The following is an 18419-nucleotide window of genomic DNA, read 5'->3' as shown; positions in this document are numbered from 1 at the left end:
TTTTTAATGATTTTTTTTAGAATATTTATTATTGCAATAAATTTTTATTTAAAACTTGAATTCAAGTAATTACAGTACTTGTTTTTTCCTTACTTTATTAACTGTCATCAAAATTTATTGAGAAAAACGATGTGTGTTTTTTTTTTTTTTTTTTTTTGTTTTTTTTTTTGGAATACCGGTATTAATAAAGTAAGGAAATGGGATACCTGTATCCTGGTTTCATAAATTAAAAATACCGAAATACCGGTATTAAGATTTTGACCGGTATTGTAAGCCCAAGATGGTATGTGTTCGGGTTGGTAAAAAAATGAGCCAGCAATGCAACCTTAGCAACTTTGAGTAAGGTGTAATAGATGACACCAGATGAGACAGTGTATCATGAACATTGCCACCCTGCCAATGTGGCAATGTTCATGATACAACAGTGTGTAAAAAATACTAAGAGTGACCCATTAACTGAGAAATATCTAGCCAATGGCAGTCCTATAGAAATATCTTGCTGATATTTGAGGCTAATGGAGAGTGAAAAGAATTGTTCTGTCTAACAGATAAACCACAATCTGTCAAATGACAGTGGTGAATAAAGAGATATATTTGACTGCATCATGTTGGATTCTGTTATGGATGAGGTATAGCAGCAGGCAACCTTATCTAGTTGTCAGCCAAAAACAAGCAGCTATGGGTACTGGGCACAGGAATACCAACACTGGACATTGAGGAGTAGAAAAAGGTCAGCTTGTCCAGTGAATCCCAGTTCCAGTTGTTCCAGGCTGATGGCTCTCTGTGGCAGTGTAGGTGGCATGATCAGCTGTTTGTTTGAAAAGATCTGGATTTGATCCCCATTGCTAACTGGAGAGAATTTCTTGAAGTTCTCTTTGATCAAGAGGAGTCATTACCAGGTGGACAGGGTAGGCCCCCATAAGCTATTCTGTGTGTTTCAGACCACACAACAAAGTAGCTGGTGAATATGCTCTTCTAAAGACAGCTGAATATACAAATATAAGCATAGACTTTGGGCCCATTGAAATAATAATTTAATATTTTTAATTTTAATTCATTCCATACTTACTCATGGCATTACCAGGTATGGTGACAGCAGCACAAATCAATGATTATTGTGTTAGTTGCAAACATTAGACCTATAGTGAAGTGTGATGGTATGGGATTTGTTTTTGTGGCAAATGTTAGGTCCATTGATACAATTGGATCAACATCTGAATGCTACAGAACATTGGTGCCAACAAAATGCATTCCTTCATGGTCACACTTTATCTGGTAATGGTAGATAAATTATGTATAAATTATACTCGGTCATCAAATGTCGGCTTTATTTAGCATCTGTGTGAGTGGGGCAGAACATGGCAGGGATATGCTGCTATCTATTATGAGGCAGACTGCAGGATGAGTCTCCGGTTATCATCTCTAGCATCCTTGCAATGCATTTGGCTCCAGGAGCCAAATGCATTGCAAGGATGCTAGAGATGATAACCGGAGACTGCTCTGAGGGCTAAAGTAATTGTTAGGTTGGTGCATGTGATGAACTGGCCACTTAGTGTGTATTAGTGTTAGTACAGGTGAAACCTGTTATAATGTGATGCTCTGGGTCCAAAGAATCACATTGCGATATAAGCAGGATCGCATTAGAAAATTCTAACCATTTTTTGAAATTCAAACTTCATACATACTATCAATTTTGCTAGTACATATGGAATACTACGTCTAAGAAAAATCATGCAAAGAATAATATGCAATTGTGTTGTTTCAATCTTTTGTTAATACACTATACAATAAAGTATTTAAAAAAAACGAATATTCATGTAAAATATACATAAACACACACACACACACACACCCCACCCCTTTTGTCACAAACTGATTTTCCACGTGGTTGCATTGACTGTTATATTCTTGTTTTGATATTAATAAATGGTTGAAAATTCAGGAGAAAACGGAAAACATAATGCCATCGGTGTTCTTTCAACTGCTAAGTACACATAAGAGAACAAACTTGCACATTTTAGCCATTACTTTCAAGTCTTTCATATTTTAAAAAACTATCAATGGTTTCATTGCATTTCTTTTATTTCTTTTTAACTGTAAAATTGAAAGGGAATCTACCTTTTCTGTTTCAAGAAATTTAAGTCCAGTTTGCAAACCAGCGAGTGCCTCCACGATACAAGTGAACAAGTAAAGTTACAAGTTATTTATTATTGTTCTAATGGAAATCAAAGGATAATGCATATCGTGGATTCGTGTTAAAAGAAAAATATCACCATGTGTTCACAAGGAATCCAAAATGCTGATCTTCAGTGACTAAAAACATATTTCTACTGACGAAAAATTGGAGCCATGCTTGCATCACCTTATAAGCGGATTTGTGTTTTAATGGGTTTCAGCTGTAATGCAGATGGAAGAAGGCAAGCTTATACAGCATTAGCCAAAAAAAAAAAATTTATTCAAACAACCGACTTCAACAACAACATATGGAATTTTTTTCCAACAATCAACTACCTGCTGGCTGAAGGCAAATTTCTGCACATGGGTCCTGCAACCATTCTTCCTCAATTTGATTTGTCCTTCGTGTGCATAGTCTGAACAAGAGGAGGGATTCCATCAGTATGCTTAATCAATTTATTTAAATTCTTAAACACCTCAGTCAGATGTCTTTGCAGGTTCCTAGTCTCCAGGCACTGTAGCTTGCAGAATTGAAGGTTTTTTTTTTTTTTTTTTTTTTTTTTATGGTTAGAGGTAATCTTTTTACTATTCTCTGCACCCATTCCAGCAGATCCACATCCTTCCGTGAGGCTTTCCAAACCTGTATACATTAATATATGTCAATAATATATAGGGTCATTGCCTTATACAAGAGGTAATCATCTCCTTAATGTCTACTGGCAAAATTCCTGTATATAGTTGATAAAACCACATGAGTGTCCTGACATCTATCTGCACTGTTCAAAGAACCTCATATCTCATTGCACAAATACCCCCAGGACTTGTAATTCCCAGGTGCCCCGTGCCACCCCACCCCAGGTGCCTTTCTTATGTTTAACTTCAACAGTTTTAGCTCCCTGTTAGAGTGTGATAAACTTCTGGTCTCCACTTCCCTGCAGAATTCCTTGTGTGAATGTAGATGCAAAAGCTCATTCAGTATTTTGCAACAGAAATAAAATTTTGAAAAAATCTAAACATAAAAGTGTAGAATTGTATCTAATATGCACATACATTTTAAATTTTTTTAGAAGTATTTGTACTTATAATAAGCCGATAAATATGTGCATGCACACATTTGAAATTTCATATGCTGTCTTTTCAATAAAAAAAAAAAAAAATCAAAATTTGTCTACATTTCGACTGATGCAATTTTTTAATTTTTTTGAAGAATTGATATATTTTTTCCTGATTTTTTTTAAAATAGCAAGTGATTAAAAAATTAAAAAAAACACTAAATTATTTTAAAATATTTTTTTTGTTAAAAAAATAAAAAGATCCATGCAATTTAAGTTTTGTTCATGGATTATATTAATATAATCCATGAACAATTTCAAAATACCCAAAAGTTTGTTCTAGAAATTAAAAAAAAAAAAAAAAAAAAAAGAGAGAAAGGCATCTGTCTGGTGCTATGCCTCACTTTGTTACAAGATATGTGTCACTACTACTGCATTAATTTGTCTGCAATTGGCAAAGCTACCTGCTTTGTAGGAGCCATACCTATAAACCAACAGGGTCTAAATACTATATAATGAATGAACTTCTACTTGAAATTAATTTCACAATCCCAGTGAGTGTGAAAAATTGCCATTTTGTGTGGGAAATTGCTGAGTGATTTTTCACAGTCAGCTTGCAAGCACATCATTAGATTCAGTATTCTTTCATTCTAAAATGTGAACATTGTAATAAAAATGTGAAAAAACAAGACAGCGATGAAAAATTTTGGGTCATTATAAAAAATTAATTTGTCTTTCAAATTCATTGTAATGAATATAAAATATTAGGTTTTTGGAAGATCAACTGGGTCCTATGCATCATCTTATAACATGTTGGGATGTTAAAAAGAGGGGTTGCTATAAAGACTTCAACTGTACTGATATACATTAATAAAATTTTTTTATTCTGAAAATAGGCTTTTCATTCCAACTAAGAAATACTGTTCAAGGTTTAGGTCTAAATGGATGTCAGATGAACTAATGAAGCTCATGGCAGAGAAGAAGAATGTATGGGATGCATATAAAGTATCAGGTGAAACAGAAGCCTATGGCAGGTATAAACCAGTCTGTAATCAAGTCACAAAGGAGGTTAGGCAAGCAAAGGCAGATTACGAGAAATCTCTGGCAAAGGATGCAAAGAAAAACAGCAAAGAGTTCTTTACTTATGTAAACTCTAGAAGGAAAGGGGTGAATCAGATTGGACCACTTGACATAGATGGGTTGACTATTGATGATCATAATCAGGTAGCTGATAAACTGAATGAGTATTTTGCATCTACATTCACACATGAGGAGTCATTCAATGAGGGGAGTGCCAGACGTTTATCAAACACTAACAGGGAGCTAAGTGATTTTGTAATAACTGAGAGCAAATTGTTGAAGATAAATAAGGAAGGCACCTGGAATGGATGGGATCTATCCAGTTATATTAAAGGATGCAGCAAAGGAAGTAAGCAAACCCTTAGCCATAATTATGAGAACTTCCTTGGACTCAGGGGTTGCCCCCATGGACTGGAGTATCAACAGTTCACAAAAGGGGTTCAAAATGTGACACAACTAACTTGTGTCACCTTTATTTTAACTTGTGTTTTGGGGATAATAATGGAATCACTGGTGGAAATAATGGAAGCATTGCAGGATCATCTAGACAATACTGCAGTAATAGTTAAGACACAGCATAGGTTTGTTAAAGGGAGATCTTGTCTGACCAGTTTTATTGGATACTATGATGTGGGCACAAAGGAACTGAATGCCAAAAATAATTTTAATATCATATACTTGGATTTTAGGAAAGCTTTTGATACTGTTGCACATCGAAGACTGCTATACAAATTGGAGAGGTATGGCATTAAAGGTAAGTTGCTACAATGGATAAAGGGATCAATGGACACTGCTCTTCGTGGACAAATGTTATTAGTGGAGGGGCCCATTGTTATTTTGTATATTTATCAATGATATTGATGAAGATATATCAGGTTTAATGTCCAAGTTTGCAGATGATACAAAGGTTGGCGGGGTTGTTAATGGCTGTAAAGACACTTGACACTAGACACTATGCTGCTCCAACTGGATCTAGATAAGTTGGGAAAATGGGCTGAGAAGTGGCAACTGAAGTTTAATATTGACAAATGCAAAGTATTGCATATGGGTAGCAATAACTGAAGAGAAACAAACCAACTATGTGGTACTATGGCTCACCAAACTTCAAATATGAAGTTTGGTGAGCAGTGCAGATGGGCTGCCAGGGCAGGTCATGAAGTCTTGTCAATAATATATAGGAATTTTTCTAGCTGGGACAGGGAGGTGATTATCCTGTTATACAAGGCAATGGCCAGGCTACACCTAGAGTACTGTGTCTGGAGGCCTCATTTTAGAAAGGATGTAGAGTTGCTAGGACGAGTACAAAGAGGGGCCAACATGATTGGTGAGTGGAATAAAGGGATCCTCTTACCAAGAGAGGCTTAAGTTCTGCAAATTGCAATGGCTGGAGACTAGGCACCTGCGCGGTGATCTGATTGAGGTGTATAAGGCCTTGAATGGGTTGAGCATGCTGAATTCTGATGGGATTCTTCCACTTGTTCAGATTACGAACCTAAGGGGGCATAAATTCAAATTAAGAAAAGACAGTTATAGAATAGATGTGCGGAAATTTGTCTTTAGCCAGCAGGTAGTTAATTGCTAGAACAAACTTTCATCTGTCATTGTGGAAGTTGACAGCTTAAATAAATTCAAGGAGGAACTGGACAAACATTTAGAGGGAATGGTGTGAATTTTTTTTTTTTTTTTTGTGATGCAATAAAGCAAGCTTATGTGCTTGCTTTCTTGCATCACATGTGTCTATTACTATTACTGTAGGTAAGATAGGTGTTTTACATACCTTACATATAATTTTCTATACATGCATTGTCTGTTCATAAATTATAGTAAATTAATAATGCTAATACAGATCCTTTAAAACTAACTGTGATATGTTGCTAACAATTGCATATCACATCTTTCATCACGTTCACAATGTAAATAAATTCAATCCATCTCAGTTGCACTTCACTGCTTATTGTCATGTTTTCATCTTTTTATTAATAGTCAGTTTCATCTCTTTATTTAAGTCTGAGCTGGACAGGCATTTGGAACAAATGGGAGGGGTTTTTTTTTTTTTTTTTTTTTTGGCTGATGCTGCACAAGCTTGCTTTCTTGCATCATATGCCTCTACTAATGCTAACATTATTAGCTCTCTGGCAGGCATCATTTTTGGCACACCAAAAATGAAATACTTAAAATTTTGATTGCTTCTTAGAATTACATCAGTGTAACTGCCTCAGCAAATCAAAAGTGGTGTTCACTTTTGATTTGCATCATTAATTTTTTTTTATTATTTTAAAAGTATAACTGTAAAAATTGTTTGATTCCATATTGTATATGGTTTAAAATGTGTCATGTGCTCCTCCTGAGTCGGAGTGGTTTGTGGTATCAATTTCACATTGCTGAGGCATAGGCAGTATAAAAATTTGTTTGATAATTAAAACTATTGTTGCTGAAGGTATTATTTATATTTATTATCTGATATGTTATTAAAATAAAGAATAAAATTATATTAAAATTAAAAATTATAAAGCGCACAATTTTGAACTATTTCTACTTATTTTTTCAAAAGAATTAGGAAACATTCAATTATGCTGATGTCCATTATAAAATGAGATTTTACTACAGAGGAATTCATTAGTGAAATCAATATTATGTTATTTGATTATTATTATAGTTATCTAATATACTTGATAAACACAAACTCTCAGTAACTTGGAGAATTTGTATTTCAGTTTTTTGACCGCATTTTGATCTTCTTCATGCCTCAAAAATATCAACCGGATTATATGTTTCTGCGGCATGTTCCTACAGCACGTGTTCATATATTTACTGCAATTCAGCTGGCCTGTTTGATAATGTTATGGATTCTGAAATCTTATAAACCAACTTCAATAGCATTCCCACTTATGGTAAGTATAAAAGATTACCTTTGTTTATTTTTTCAGTTTTAGCCTTGTACAGTCTTCCAGCTAGGAGAGTTACAGATTTAACATCATCTGTTTTGATTATAGGTAGCTAGTTCAGTTAAATTTCTGTAGTACAGGCTGACCTCAATTAACGTGATTAATTCGTCCCGCGAGTGCATGGCCCAAAACGGAAACGCGTTAATCTAATATAATAATCAATAGGAAAAATTATAATTTGTCCTTGACCTTCAGAGGAATGTCCATAAAAAAATTTTAAAAATACCTTTTAAATAATTTAACTGCATACCATATAAAAGATAATGAAAATAATTATGAAATTAAATGTTTATTGCATAAAACTGCGGTTCCCAAACTGTGCATTGCGGAATATTTAAAATTTTCAAGAGAAACAGTGATACTCTACATCTGTCAGTCACTGCGCAGACTACTAGCTTGAGGTAGTTTACAGTTTCAACATTTCTTATTAAGTTGTTTGGACCTAATTATGGAACTGTTAGGTATTTCTTTTGGTCTAGGTGCACAGTGAAAAAAATACTGAGACACTAAGGGTGCCATGAACCAAGAAAGTTTGGGAACCTCTGACATAAAATACACAATGAAGAAACAATTTGTTATGGAAATATTTGAACAGAGTCGTTTGAACAGTGTTGACTTTCTCTTTTCATCAATCAGTTTCTGATAGCCAACAACAGTCTTCGCTGGGCCCTGGCAAAATAAATATCGCAGAGAACCTCAAACATAATGTTTGAGGTTCTCTGCGATACAAAAGATTTCATCTAGTTCTTTTACCATTATCTCCTTAACAGTAACATTTTCATCTGGCTCATTTAAAAATTAGAATTTTTAAATGCAAGTCTGCATTGACTTTATTAGCGGAAGACAAACAAGCAACAAGTCTTCTTATGATGGCTGATGGAACACATCGAGGCAGGCAACAGTCAAACGTTTGTTTATTGCCTGTCCGACGCACAATTCAAATCTTTTTCAATTATCACATTAAAAAAAAAAAAAAAAAAAAAAAAAAAAATTGTTGTTAACTGGAAATTTGCATCGTGTAAAGTAAAAAGTGGTATAATTTTTTCAAATTGTGGTAACCGAAAAACGCGTTAATTGAACTTGCGTTATGCGAGGCCTGGCTGTATATGAATTATTAATACATGGTGTACATTAACACAGGAGATTACATAATGTAGCATTACATTTAATGCTACATTATGTAATCTCCTGTGTTAACGGTGTGAACTCACGATAGTGAACTCATAAAGAAAAACTACGTAAATAGTGTAAAGGCGTTGATTTAATTGTATTTCATATTGTGACTACCTTCACAATGAGTTACCATGTATTGCACTACCTCGAATAAGTACACTTCACTAATAAAGAAGACTAATGTTACTTATTCTCAGTGGGCACCACCACCCAGATTGCACCCTTTCAAGGCTTATTGGCTTATCCTTGGCAGGTGGGCAGGTACCCTAGTGTTGCAATCATGCCAACTCAGCTGTGAAGTTAGTTCCGCAATATGAGAGATACCAAAAGGTGTGCAAGATAATACTTAAATAAAATATAAATTCTGAATGGATAATATATTATGAGTTTAAAATACACTATAAAATATCAGCATAAATACACCATAGCGAACTCATAATGAAAAACTTTCATTAATCGATGCCTTTACACTACTTACGTAGTTTTTCATTATGAGTTCAACTATGGTATATTTACACTGATATTTTATAGTGTATTTTAAACTCATAATATATTTATGCCTTGAACATTTATATTTTATTTTAGTTAATATAACATAATTTATGTTAATAAATAACACTTACACATGATTGCAATTTAAAAATACCATACTTAGTCATTTAAGGGTACTAGATGTTTTGTCCTTTTACTAGAAGGAGCATCCTGTATTCCCAAAGTTAATCTGTGAAAGACTTTTTCAGTTAAAGGCATATGGTGAAATAACAGCACACTTAACGGAAAGCATCCATAGTAGGCCCACGGGCCGACCGGGCTAGCCGGGTGGGTAAAGTGCCTGCATAGCAACCCAAAGGTCGGGGTTTGAATCCCGCCTCGGGCTTGGATCAAAGTACTGCAAAAACCTTGGGAGGTGCATTATGGCCACAGAAGCCGATGCGCCAACAACTACCAAATAAAAAAAAAAGTAGGCCCATCTTTAGAACTGGATATGTGAGAATGTTTGCGACAAGATTTGGATTCTGTATGTCTTAGTGTTGCACATCTTGTCAACTTTGAGGCAGAGCATATTGCACAGGAGAATTATATTTAACCAGGAAGAAATAGTTGAGGCAATCAAGGTTATTAAGTTTACAGTGCAATACTTTATTCTTCTTGAGGGTCTGTTAGGACTCTGGAGATATCAGGGGTGTCGTACTCGTGTCACTAGTTCAAAAAAGGTAGTAAAGTTCCTAGCAGCAACAAGTCATTTCCAAGGTATGACATGGGGGTTAGCAAGCATCACTGACTTGGAGATTGTTTTTGAGTTCTGGGTAACTTAATTAGTGATCTTTAGTCAATGATGAGAAATTTTGGTACGTGCCAGTGGGACAAAACCACATTACCAATGCATGCAGGAAAACTGGTGTAATGCATCAGTGAGTATATTGTATAATAATTTTATTGTTGTTTTTCTTTTTTATGTTCTGTATTACTGCTAATATTTTGACTTGTTTCTTTGAAATGTTGAACAAATGTGAGAATGTATATGAGACATGAAATAAGTCTCCTCCCAATGTGCTAACTCATTCTAGATGAATTCAAGAAATTTGAATGTTGTTAATTTAGATAGTTATGCCATTCTTCCATTTTTTCTTAGCAAATATTATTTAGGTTGATTTTCCGTGGTTACTTTTCAGCCCAATCGAATTTATACTGAAAAGTAATATGAATTTGAATGATAGAATTGAATTTAAATATTTAAGTTCAACCAAAAGTTGTTAGCATCTAAAGTCATTTTGTGGACTTACTCTAAGTCATCAGAATAATAAAGAACTCAGTCATCCTCACATGCTGAGGGCAGATAGTATATGTGAGGATGACTGTTACCTGTTATGACTCATACCTGTTAGCCCCCCTGTGGGGGGCTAACAGTTATGAGCCAATTTTTGTATTAATGGCCTGTACACCATTAATACAGAAGAAACCTTTTTTTCCAATGGCAACACTTGTGGCACAGGCAGGCATCAAACAAGTTATGAGATTAAGCCTGTAATTGAACATTGGCAGTCACTAGTCTGCACGTGAACTGGAAAGAGGAAGTTGTTCTATCTGACATTGTCACTTCACACATTGTTATCTGCTGAGGGCAGACAATCATCCTATGTGTAGAAATTTACACCGTTTTAACAGTCCATCGTATTTTAATTGAATGTAGATATTTTAATAATGATCGTTGTTTTGTGTTTTACACATCTTTCTGAGCCTTATACATTCAGACAGATTTTGTTGGACAATGACAGCATGTCAGATATATTTAAATTTTTTCAACTTATTAATTTATATAATTTTATCTAGAACATTTTGTTTTATGCCCTATAACTTTTATATCATATATTCTTATATAATATATTAATTTATTATAATACTGTATTTCTTCGATTCTAAGATGCCATCGATTGTAAGATGCACCTTAATTTCAGTACCTTAATTTCAGAAAAAAAAGCTTTGATTCTAAAAAAAATAAATAAATAAAATAAAACACTAAAATAAATCTATCAAATTTTTATTATAATAAATTCAATTTACTATCAACAATAGCACCAGTATTTTTCAGTAAGTATGTTATTCATCACTTCCTTCTGAGCCGTCGATATCTGCATTTGAATCAATATCAATATCTGCTTCACATTCAGGGTCCTTCTGAGCCGTCATTATCTTCATTATTCCACAATATATCTTCTGAGCCATTGAGAGTGTTGGTGATGCAACATTTTTTAAATGAGTGCGTTACTATTCTTTCTGGGATCAGCTTCCAAGCAGTTGATACCCATTCTGCCAATTTTGATGCCGGTACTTTCTTAATTTTTCCAGAAGGTTGTCGGTCAACAGCCAGGATTCACATTCCTTTCTCAAGTAATCCTTAAATGGTTTGTTGACTGAAATGTCGAGTGGCTGCAGTTGGCTAGTCATGCCACCAGAAATCACAACCAAGCCACCACGTTTTTGCATAATTTTATTTTTGACACGTTCGGACGAAATGTATCAAGTACTAGCATGTAGGTGGGTTACGAAGACTTCCAGGACGTCTATTCCACACAACATTTAGCCAGTCTTCCATAAGCTCTGCCGACATCCATCCATTTTTTTGTGCACCACAATAACATCTTTGGGAAAAATTTCATTCTTCGGTATGGTTTTTCTATTTAAAATTAAATGTGGTGGCAACTTTCGACCATCAGCGGTGATACGCTATTTTTCGTAGCTCGTGCTTTATAATCTTGATTTCTTTAGCATTGACTGTGTAATTTCAAGGCATATCGAAGAAGACTGGGGTTTCATCAGCATTTCCAATTTGACTAAACTCATGGTTTCTTTTTTTCTTTAATTTCATCACCTGTTGCTGAAAGTTAATCAGCTTCTGTCTTGAAAGTCTACAGAAATTTTTTGACAGATAGAGGTTCAGTGCCTTAACAATAATCCACTACGATGCATGGGGCTGTCGCACCAGACGCGACTGCTTTTAAAAATTATTTTCTCTATTCCAAGGGACTTGGCAATTCTCCAGCTTTCAATTGCATGACTTGTCAGGTGATGGGTAATCCTTATGCATGTGTCTCCGTTACAAAACATCACAGCTTCATTGACTTGTGGAAATCTTCCATTCTTATTTATATATTAGGAACTGTAAAGCACATGGTTGTTGTTTTGCACGAAAATATGGAATTACAGTCATTTCTCCAACGACGAACATTTACTTCACTAATGTCAAAATGTTAACCCACAACTCTATTTCCATCTTCTTTTGCATACACAATAACTTTTAGTTTCAATGCGGCTTCATAGTGCAATCATTTTGACATTTTAATGTGCAATAAGGGATCAAAATTAACGAAATACAGTAACTCCACTTCATACATACTTTCGAAGATACAAACAAAACTTCCTAATTTTCGCTGAGTGAGCTCTACCATAATGAAATAACAGTGGCTTCACATTTCAAAAGCACATGAAATCACCGCTGCCTCCAAGTTTGACGGTTATCGCATTCTCCATTTCCATTGTAGAATGCGATAACAGTCAAACTTGGAGGCGTGGTTTCCATGTAAAAAAAAAAAAAAAAGTGTGGTGCTGTGCAAAGCGCGGGAAAATTAAAAAAAAAAAAACTGCAATTCTAAGATGCACCCTATTTTTAGAGACATTTATATGGGGGGAAAAGTGAGTCTTAGAATCAAAGAAATACAGTATTATATTTTTATATTTTATACCCTATTAACTTGGTGCAATATAGCCTCAGATACTGATGTGTCATAAAACCATTAAACAAACAAACAAGCTTCTTCTGAAAGACGTCTGCCAAGATTAGAAGAATATTTCCATTGATGTTAAATTATTTTTGTAGGATATTAATATTAACTTAACATAATCAAAAAAGATTATGTTAAATTGAGATTTGTTCTTAAGGCCTTTCTGCTTTCTAATGTCCAAAAGATTTTTAGTTGTTCATCTTTTATTGATAGCTGTGTGGAAAGCGAGCAGGCCTGTGATAAAAACAGTGGTTGGAAATTGTGGAGTATAGCAGATTTTGAAAAGCTTTAGCAACGTTAATCTTGCGAAAATGTGAAGCAAGAGATCAAAAATCAACTAGCTAATTTTTCTTGTTGATCTTGGTAAATTTTGTGGTTGGTGGGTGGGTGTGTACTATATTGATATATAGATAATAAAATTGAATTGTAAAAATCATTCAGTATATTCCAGAACGAGAGTAGCCTGTGTGGACGTACATTTTTGCCGCTCCTGGAACAGAGAGGTTTTTTTCTGATTTATTTTCTGTTTTATTAGCTTAAATTGGCATATTAACTTATTTTCTAGAGTAGATTTATATTCCTATTTACGATACTTAGTTTAAAGTAACTTAGATAGAGATTTTGTAGGTATTGCTTAGTATCGGAAAGGGTATCAAATCCACGTGCTTACCGTTCGTAATTGCCGCCATTGTTACGCGATAATAGATAGCATAAGCTTAATATAGTATAGTATAGTATAGTACATAGTATTGTCAATTAATCAGATAATTAATCTTGTTGAACTTCATTGTCAATTAAATTGTACTTTTAACTATACATATAACGACTTGGGTTACGTAACATAAATAATTAATAAAAAATAAATAATTAATACTTAACTTGATACGGAAGTTATATAAAGGGATTTCGTAGATAACACTCGATACTGAAACATAAATATAGCGTTATAACGTGTTGGGATATAAGTTTAGGGTTTTAATTTTGTACTGAAATTGAAATTTTATTGAAATTAAATCGAAATCATGACTCTGACCAGAGCAGCAAAGCAAAAGGCTCAAGCTAATCGGAGTGCTGTGGCTCAGGGGAGAACTGACGGGGCCAGTTGCCCTCTGAATCACAGCCTACTAAAATGCACTACTTGCTTGATGTTTGTGGAGCAGTTGGGTACGGGACATGATACTGCCATGGGGGGTGTCTTTGCGTGTGCGCGATTCAAGGAGTGTAAGGAAATCAGGCGACAACTCAGCATTGTTATGGGCCTATATGAGAGCTTGAAGGACAGGGTGGATGCCCTCGAAGGATTAAAAGTGAGGGCCCATCAAACTCTCAGCTGCCCACACCAATGCCAGGGTGTGGGCAGCTGAGAGTGGTCATCACGCAACACAGTGTGATCACGCTACACTTGGTCATCACGCAACACAGCGGCAGCCCCCAAGGCAGAATGCACTGGTCCCAAAGGAACTAGTAGTTGTTGGTGACACTATTGTCAGGGAAACGGGAAACATGCTTTGTAAGAAGGATAGGTGGAACAGGACCAGGGTTGTCTGCCAGGGGCAAAGGTTGATGATGTTGTAGAGCGGATATCATCTTTTAAGGGCACAAAAGGTGATATAGTTGTACACGTTGGCACTAATGATATTAAGAGTAGGAGACCAGCGGAATTACTTAACAAGTACAGGTCACTGTTGAAAAAAAGCCGTGAATTAGGGTTGAATTTGAAAGTGTCTGCAATTCTGCCCAGACACGATAGGAGGGGCCCCGAGTGCCAAGCGTTTCTTGAGGCCAAGCGATTTTCTGTGCTAAATAGTACTGCGACTTTCTAAAGCGACTGAGTTTTTCCTTGTTTCATTTCATTCATAAGACTTTCTGTTTATTTAGCTCTACTTTTTAAAAGTATAGAAAGAGAGCCAGAAAAAGGAAAGTACCTTTTTCTTTATTTATTGTATATACTAACTGTACTAACTCCTACGCTTGGCCACAAGCGGCACTGCTCCTGCCTCCCCGTGGCGGGGCCGGTAACCTGGGTGGAAAAGCTAATCCCCCAGGGCGAAAAGGAGCCGACATGGATAAAGAAAATTATCCAGCCTTAGAGCCTTCAAGCTCAAATACCAAAGATTGGTATAACTCTGAAGAAGGTAGTGCGCAACATAAGCGCTTAAAAATAGATAATCATCAAACTGAGTATCCAAGTTTCCTGATTATCCATTCCTTAACTAGTCAACCAGTGAGTAAACTCTCTCCATTTATTATACAGAGATTTCTAGAAAATGCTGCTGGATCACCTAAAATGGTCAAAAGGCTGCAGTCAGGGGATTTGCTTGTGGAAACTACACAGTCGAAACACTCAGAATTATTGTTAAAGATGACAACATTTGGTGGTATCCCTGTTAAAATATCTCCCCACTCAACCCTAAATAGTTCCAAAGGTGTTATCTCTGAGTGGGATCTATTGAATGTAACAGAAGAGGAGCTTGTACAAGAACTTAAAGATCGAAAGGTCATACAAGCGAAGAGAATTTTGACTCGTAGAGATGGCAATCTCATTCCAACCCGCAGTGTAATTCTCACATTCAATACTCCAAACTTACCAAATACTGTAAAAGCTGGTTATTTAAATTGCCCTATCCGCCCGTATATACCAAATCCAATACGGTGTTATAAATGTCAAAAGTTCGGACACTCTCAGGCAACATGTCGAGGTAACACAATATGCCCAAAATGTGGATCCCAGGATCACACTCAAACAGACTGTACTGCTACATCTCCAGTTTGCCCTAACTGCAGGGAAGAACATCCTGCATATTCTAGAAATTGTGAGTTATGGAAAGTTGGGAAAAAAATACAGAAATTTAAAGTTGAAAATAAAGTGACATATCAGGAAGCGCGACGACAAATACTGAAAGATACTCCTGCACGTACATATGCAGATGTTACAAAGAAATACCGTTCAATTGCTACGCAAACCAATGATTCAGTCCCACCGAACATATCACTTGCTGAATGGGCCAGAGCTCAGCTTTCAGTTCCTCAGCCATCCTTGAAGCAAAACAACAGAGACCAGACTTGCAATACTCCAATCTCCATCCCAACTACTAGTGGCATTAAGTCCCAAAGTGAGACCAGGATGACACCAGCCGAATCTTCTACTAAAACCCAAATTAATACTGCAGAAATGGATACAGATGACAAAACTGAACAAGAACCTATATTAGAAATTCATGCCGAAGAAGATATGGACACTGGACGGCCTACCTTTCCGAAAAAAGAGAAAATTAAAATAGATCGCAATAAGCCTACTGCCTCTAAAAGGCAACCGGATCATCCTACCACTAAAACTAAATAATGAAGTGCATTTTACAATGGAACTGTCGAGGACTACGTACTAATATAGATGAACTTTATGACCTAATCCGAGATTTCAATCCAGCAGGCATTTGTTTACAGGAAACATTTTTAACTCCACAAGTGACCCCCTCAATAAAGAAATATGTTTTGTACAGGCGTGACAGGAATGCAGCAACTGCAGCCCATGGAGGTGTTGCGGCTTTGGTATCCGTTACTATTCCGTCTAGACAAATCCCTTTAAAAACCAATTTAGAAGTTGTTGCTGTAAGAATAGAAATTGGAATATCTTTATCTCTTATTTCTATTTATCTTCCGCCGAACCAAACGTATGTACTCAGAGACTTTGATGAGCTCCTTGCCCAGATACCACCTCCTTTTTGTCTGATGGGTGATTTTAATGGACACCACCCATTATGGGGAAGTCTCCATATGGATAAAAGAGGGCAGCTAATAGAAGCATTACTGGACAAACAAAATCTAACTCTGCTGAACACCGGTGCACATACTCATGTTCATTTTCCTTCAGGAAATACTTCAGCCATAGATCTATCTATCTGCTCCCCGGCTCTGTACCCAAGTATACATTGGGCTGTATTGGATAATCCCCACAATAGTGATCATCTTCCAATTACTTGCAAATTCCAAACTACCACCACCTATCCAGAAACTCGCAGAAGATGGAAATTTACAAAGGCAAACTGGGAAAAATTTTCCTTAAATACAGTTTTAGATAAAAGCTTCATTCTGAACCAGTCAATAGATGAAGCTAATGACCATATTACTAAACGGATACTAGCAGCAGCAAACAAAGCTCTTCCTCAGTCGTCGACTCATCCACGCAGGTGCAAAAACTACTGGTGGAATGATGAATGTAATAGAGCAAAAAAAGAAAAGAACAAAGCTTGGAATATCTTCCGCAAGCATCCCACTATTATAAACCTTATAAATTACAAGAAATTAAATGCTAAAGCACGACAAATAAGAAGGAAAGCCAAAAAAGATTCCTGGATACAGTTCGCTTCCACTATCACCAAAAACACCGATACTAGATTAATCTGGAGGAAAATCCAAAATCTGAATGGCAAATATCCATTGTCATCCTCTCCAATATTGATCTGTAATGGACAGGAACTGTCTTCCTCCAAAGACATAGCAAATGCTTTGGCTGAAGCCTTTGGTAAAATCTCAGCAGCAAATTCATATGATGCTTCATTCCAACAAATTAAAGTGGTAGCAGAAAGGTATAAGTTAAATTTCAACACCGGTCTGTCTCTTCCATATAATCAGCCTTTTACTATATCCGAGTTAACGGATGCTCTTAACAGAGCACCCAATAGTGCAGCTGGCCCTGATGGTATATTTTATATTATGCTAAAACACTTGAATGATACTGCTTTGCAAATTCTTTTAATATTTTTCAACAGAATTTTTGAAGAACATATTTATCCTAGCTCTTGGAAACATTCACTTGTATTAGCCATCCCTAAACCAGGGAAAGACCTCTCTAATCCAGGAAATTATCGTCCAATTTCCTTAACTAGTTGTTTGGGGAAAACACTGGAGAAAATGGTTCTGAAGTGCCTCACCTGGTTTCTTGAGTCACATAACATCTTACATAAAAATCAGTACGGTTTTCGGCAAAATAGATCTGCATTAGATATGATGACCAAAGCAGAATCCAACATCAGAAACGCTTTTGTCAGAAATGACCATCTCGTTATGGTAAGTTTTGATTTAGAAAAGGCCTTTGATACAACATGGCGTTTCGGTATTCTGCGTGACCTTTACACCTTTGGTCTACTTTTATTCAGAGCTTTCTCCAGGGGAGAACCTTTCAGGTTAGTCATCTAAATACTCTTTCTAGAATTCATATACAGGAGGAAGGGGTCCCTCAAGGGTCTATCTTGAGTCCAACTCTATTTTTAATAAGAATAAACAAAATCATCCATGATATTCCAAGCACAGTAGAATTATATCACTATGCAGATGACCTCATGATTTCGTGCCAAGGAAAAACTATGAATTCTATTGAGAGACAGCTTCAAATCTCAATTAACAAAATCGAGCTGTGGATGTCTCGCAATGGCTACCGCTTATCAGCACAAAAATCAAACTGTATTCATTTCTGTAAAAAACGTAAGATCCACCCTGAGCCTGAGCTACATCTTAAAAATACCACCATACCTCTTTCCAATAGTATCAGATTTCTTGGTCTAATCCTGGACAATAAATTAAACTTCTTACAACACATCACATATCTGAGAACCATTTGCTTGAAAAAATTAAATATCCTCCGAGTACTATCTTCATTGACGTGGGGTGCTGACCGATACACTCTGCTTCGGCTATATCGGGTACTAATCCGATCT

At 35.9% G+C, this 18419-nt stretch overlaps 1 protein-coding gene across 2 annotated transcripts in view; it reads left to right on the top strand.

Annotated features, from left to right (window-relative positions):
* Positions 1-18419, top strand: part of Ndae1 (Na[+]-driven anion exchanger 1) — a 490785-nt gene that overhangs the window by 408354 nt on the left and 64012 nt on the right. For both annotated transcript variants that reach the window (XM_090387778.1, XM_090387777.1), the window contains exon 21: positions 7022-7198. In XM_090387778.1, the coding sequence (XP_090243904.1) occupies positions 7022-7198 (177 nt within the window). The remainder of the gene's footprint in view (positions 1-7021; positions 7199-18419) is intronic.

The sequence above is a fragment of the Mastigoproctus giganteus genome, chromosome 13, assembly GCF_048544385.1.
Source record: "Mastigoproctus giganteus isolate SK-2022 chromosome 13, ASM4854438v1, whole genome shotgun sequence".
Taxonomy (NCBI): Eukaryota; Metazoa; Arthropoda; class Arachnida; order Uropygi; family Thelyphonidae; genus Mastigoproctus; species Mastigoproctus giganteus.
Note: the sequence above shows the minus strand (reverse complement) of the source record. Positions and strands in the feature narration are given on the sequence as shown.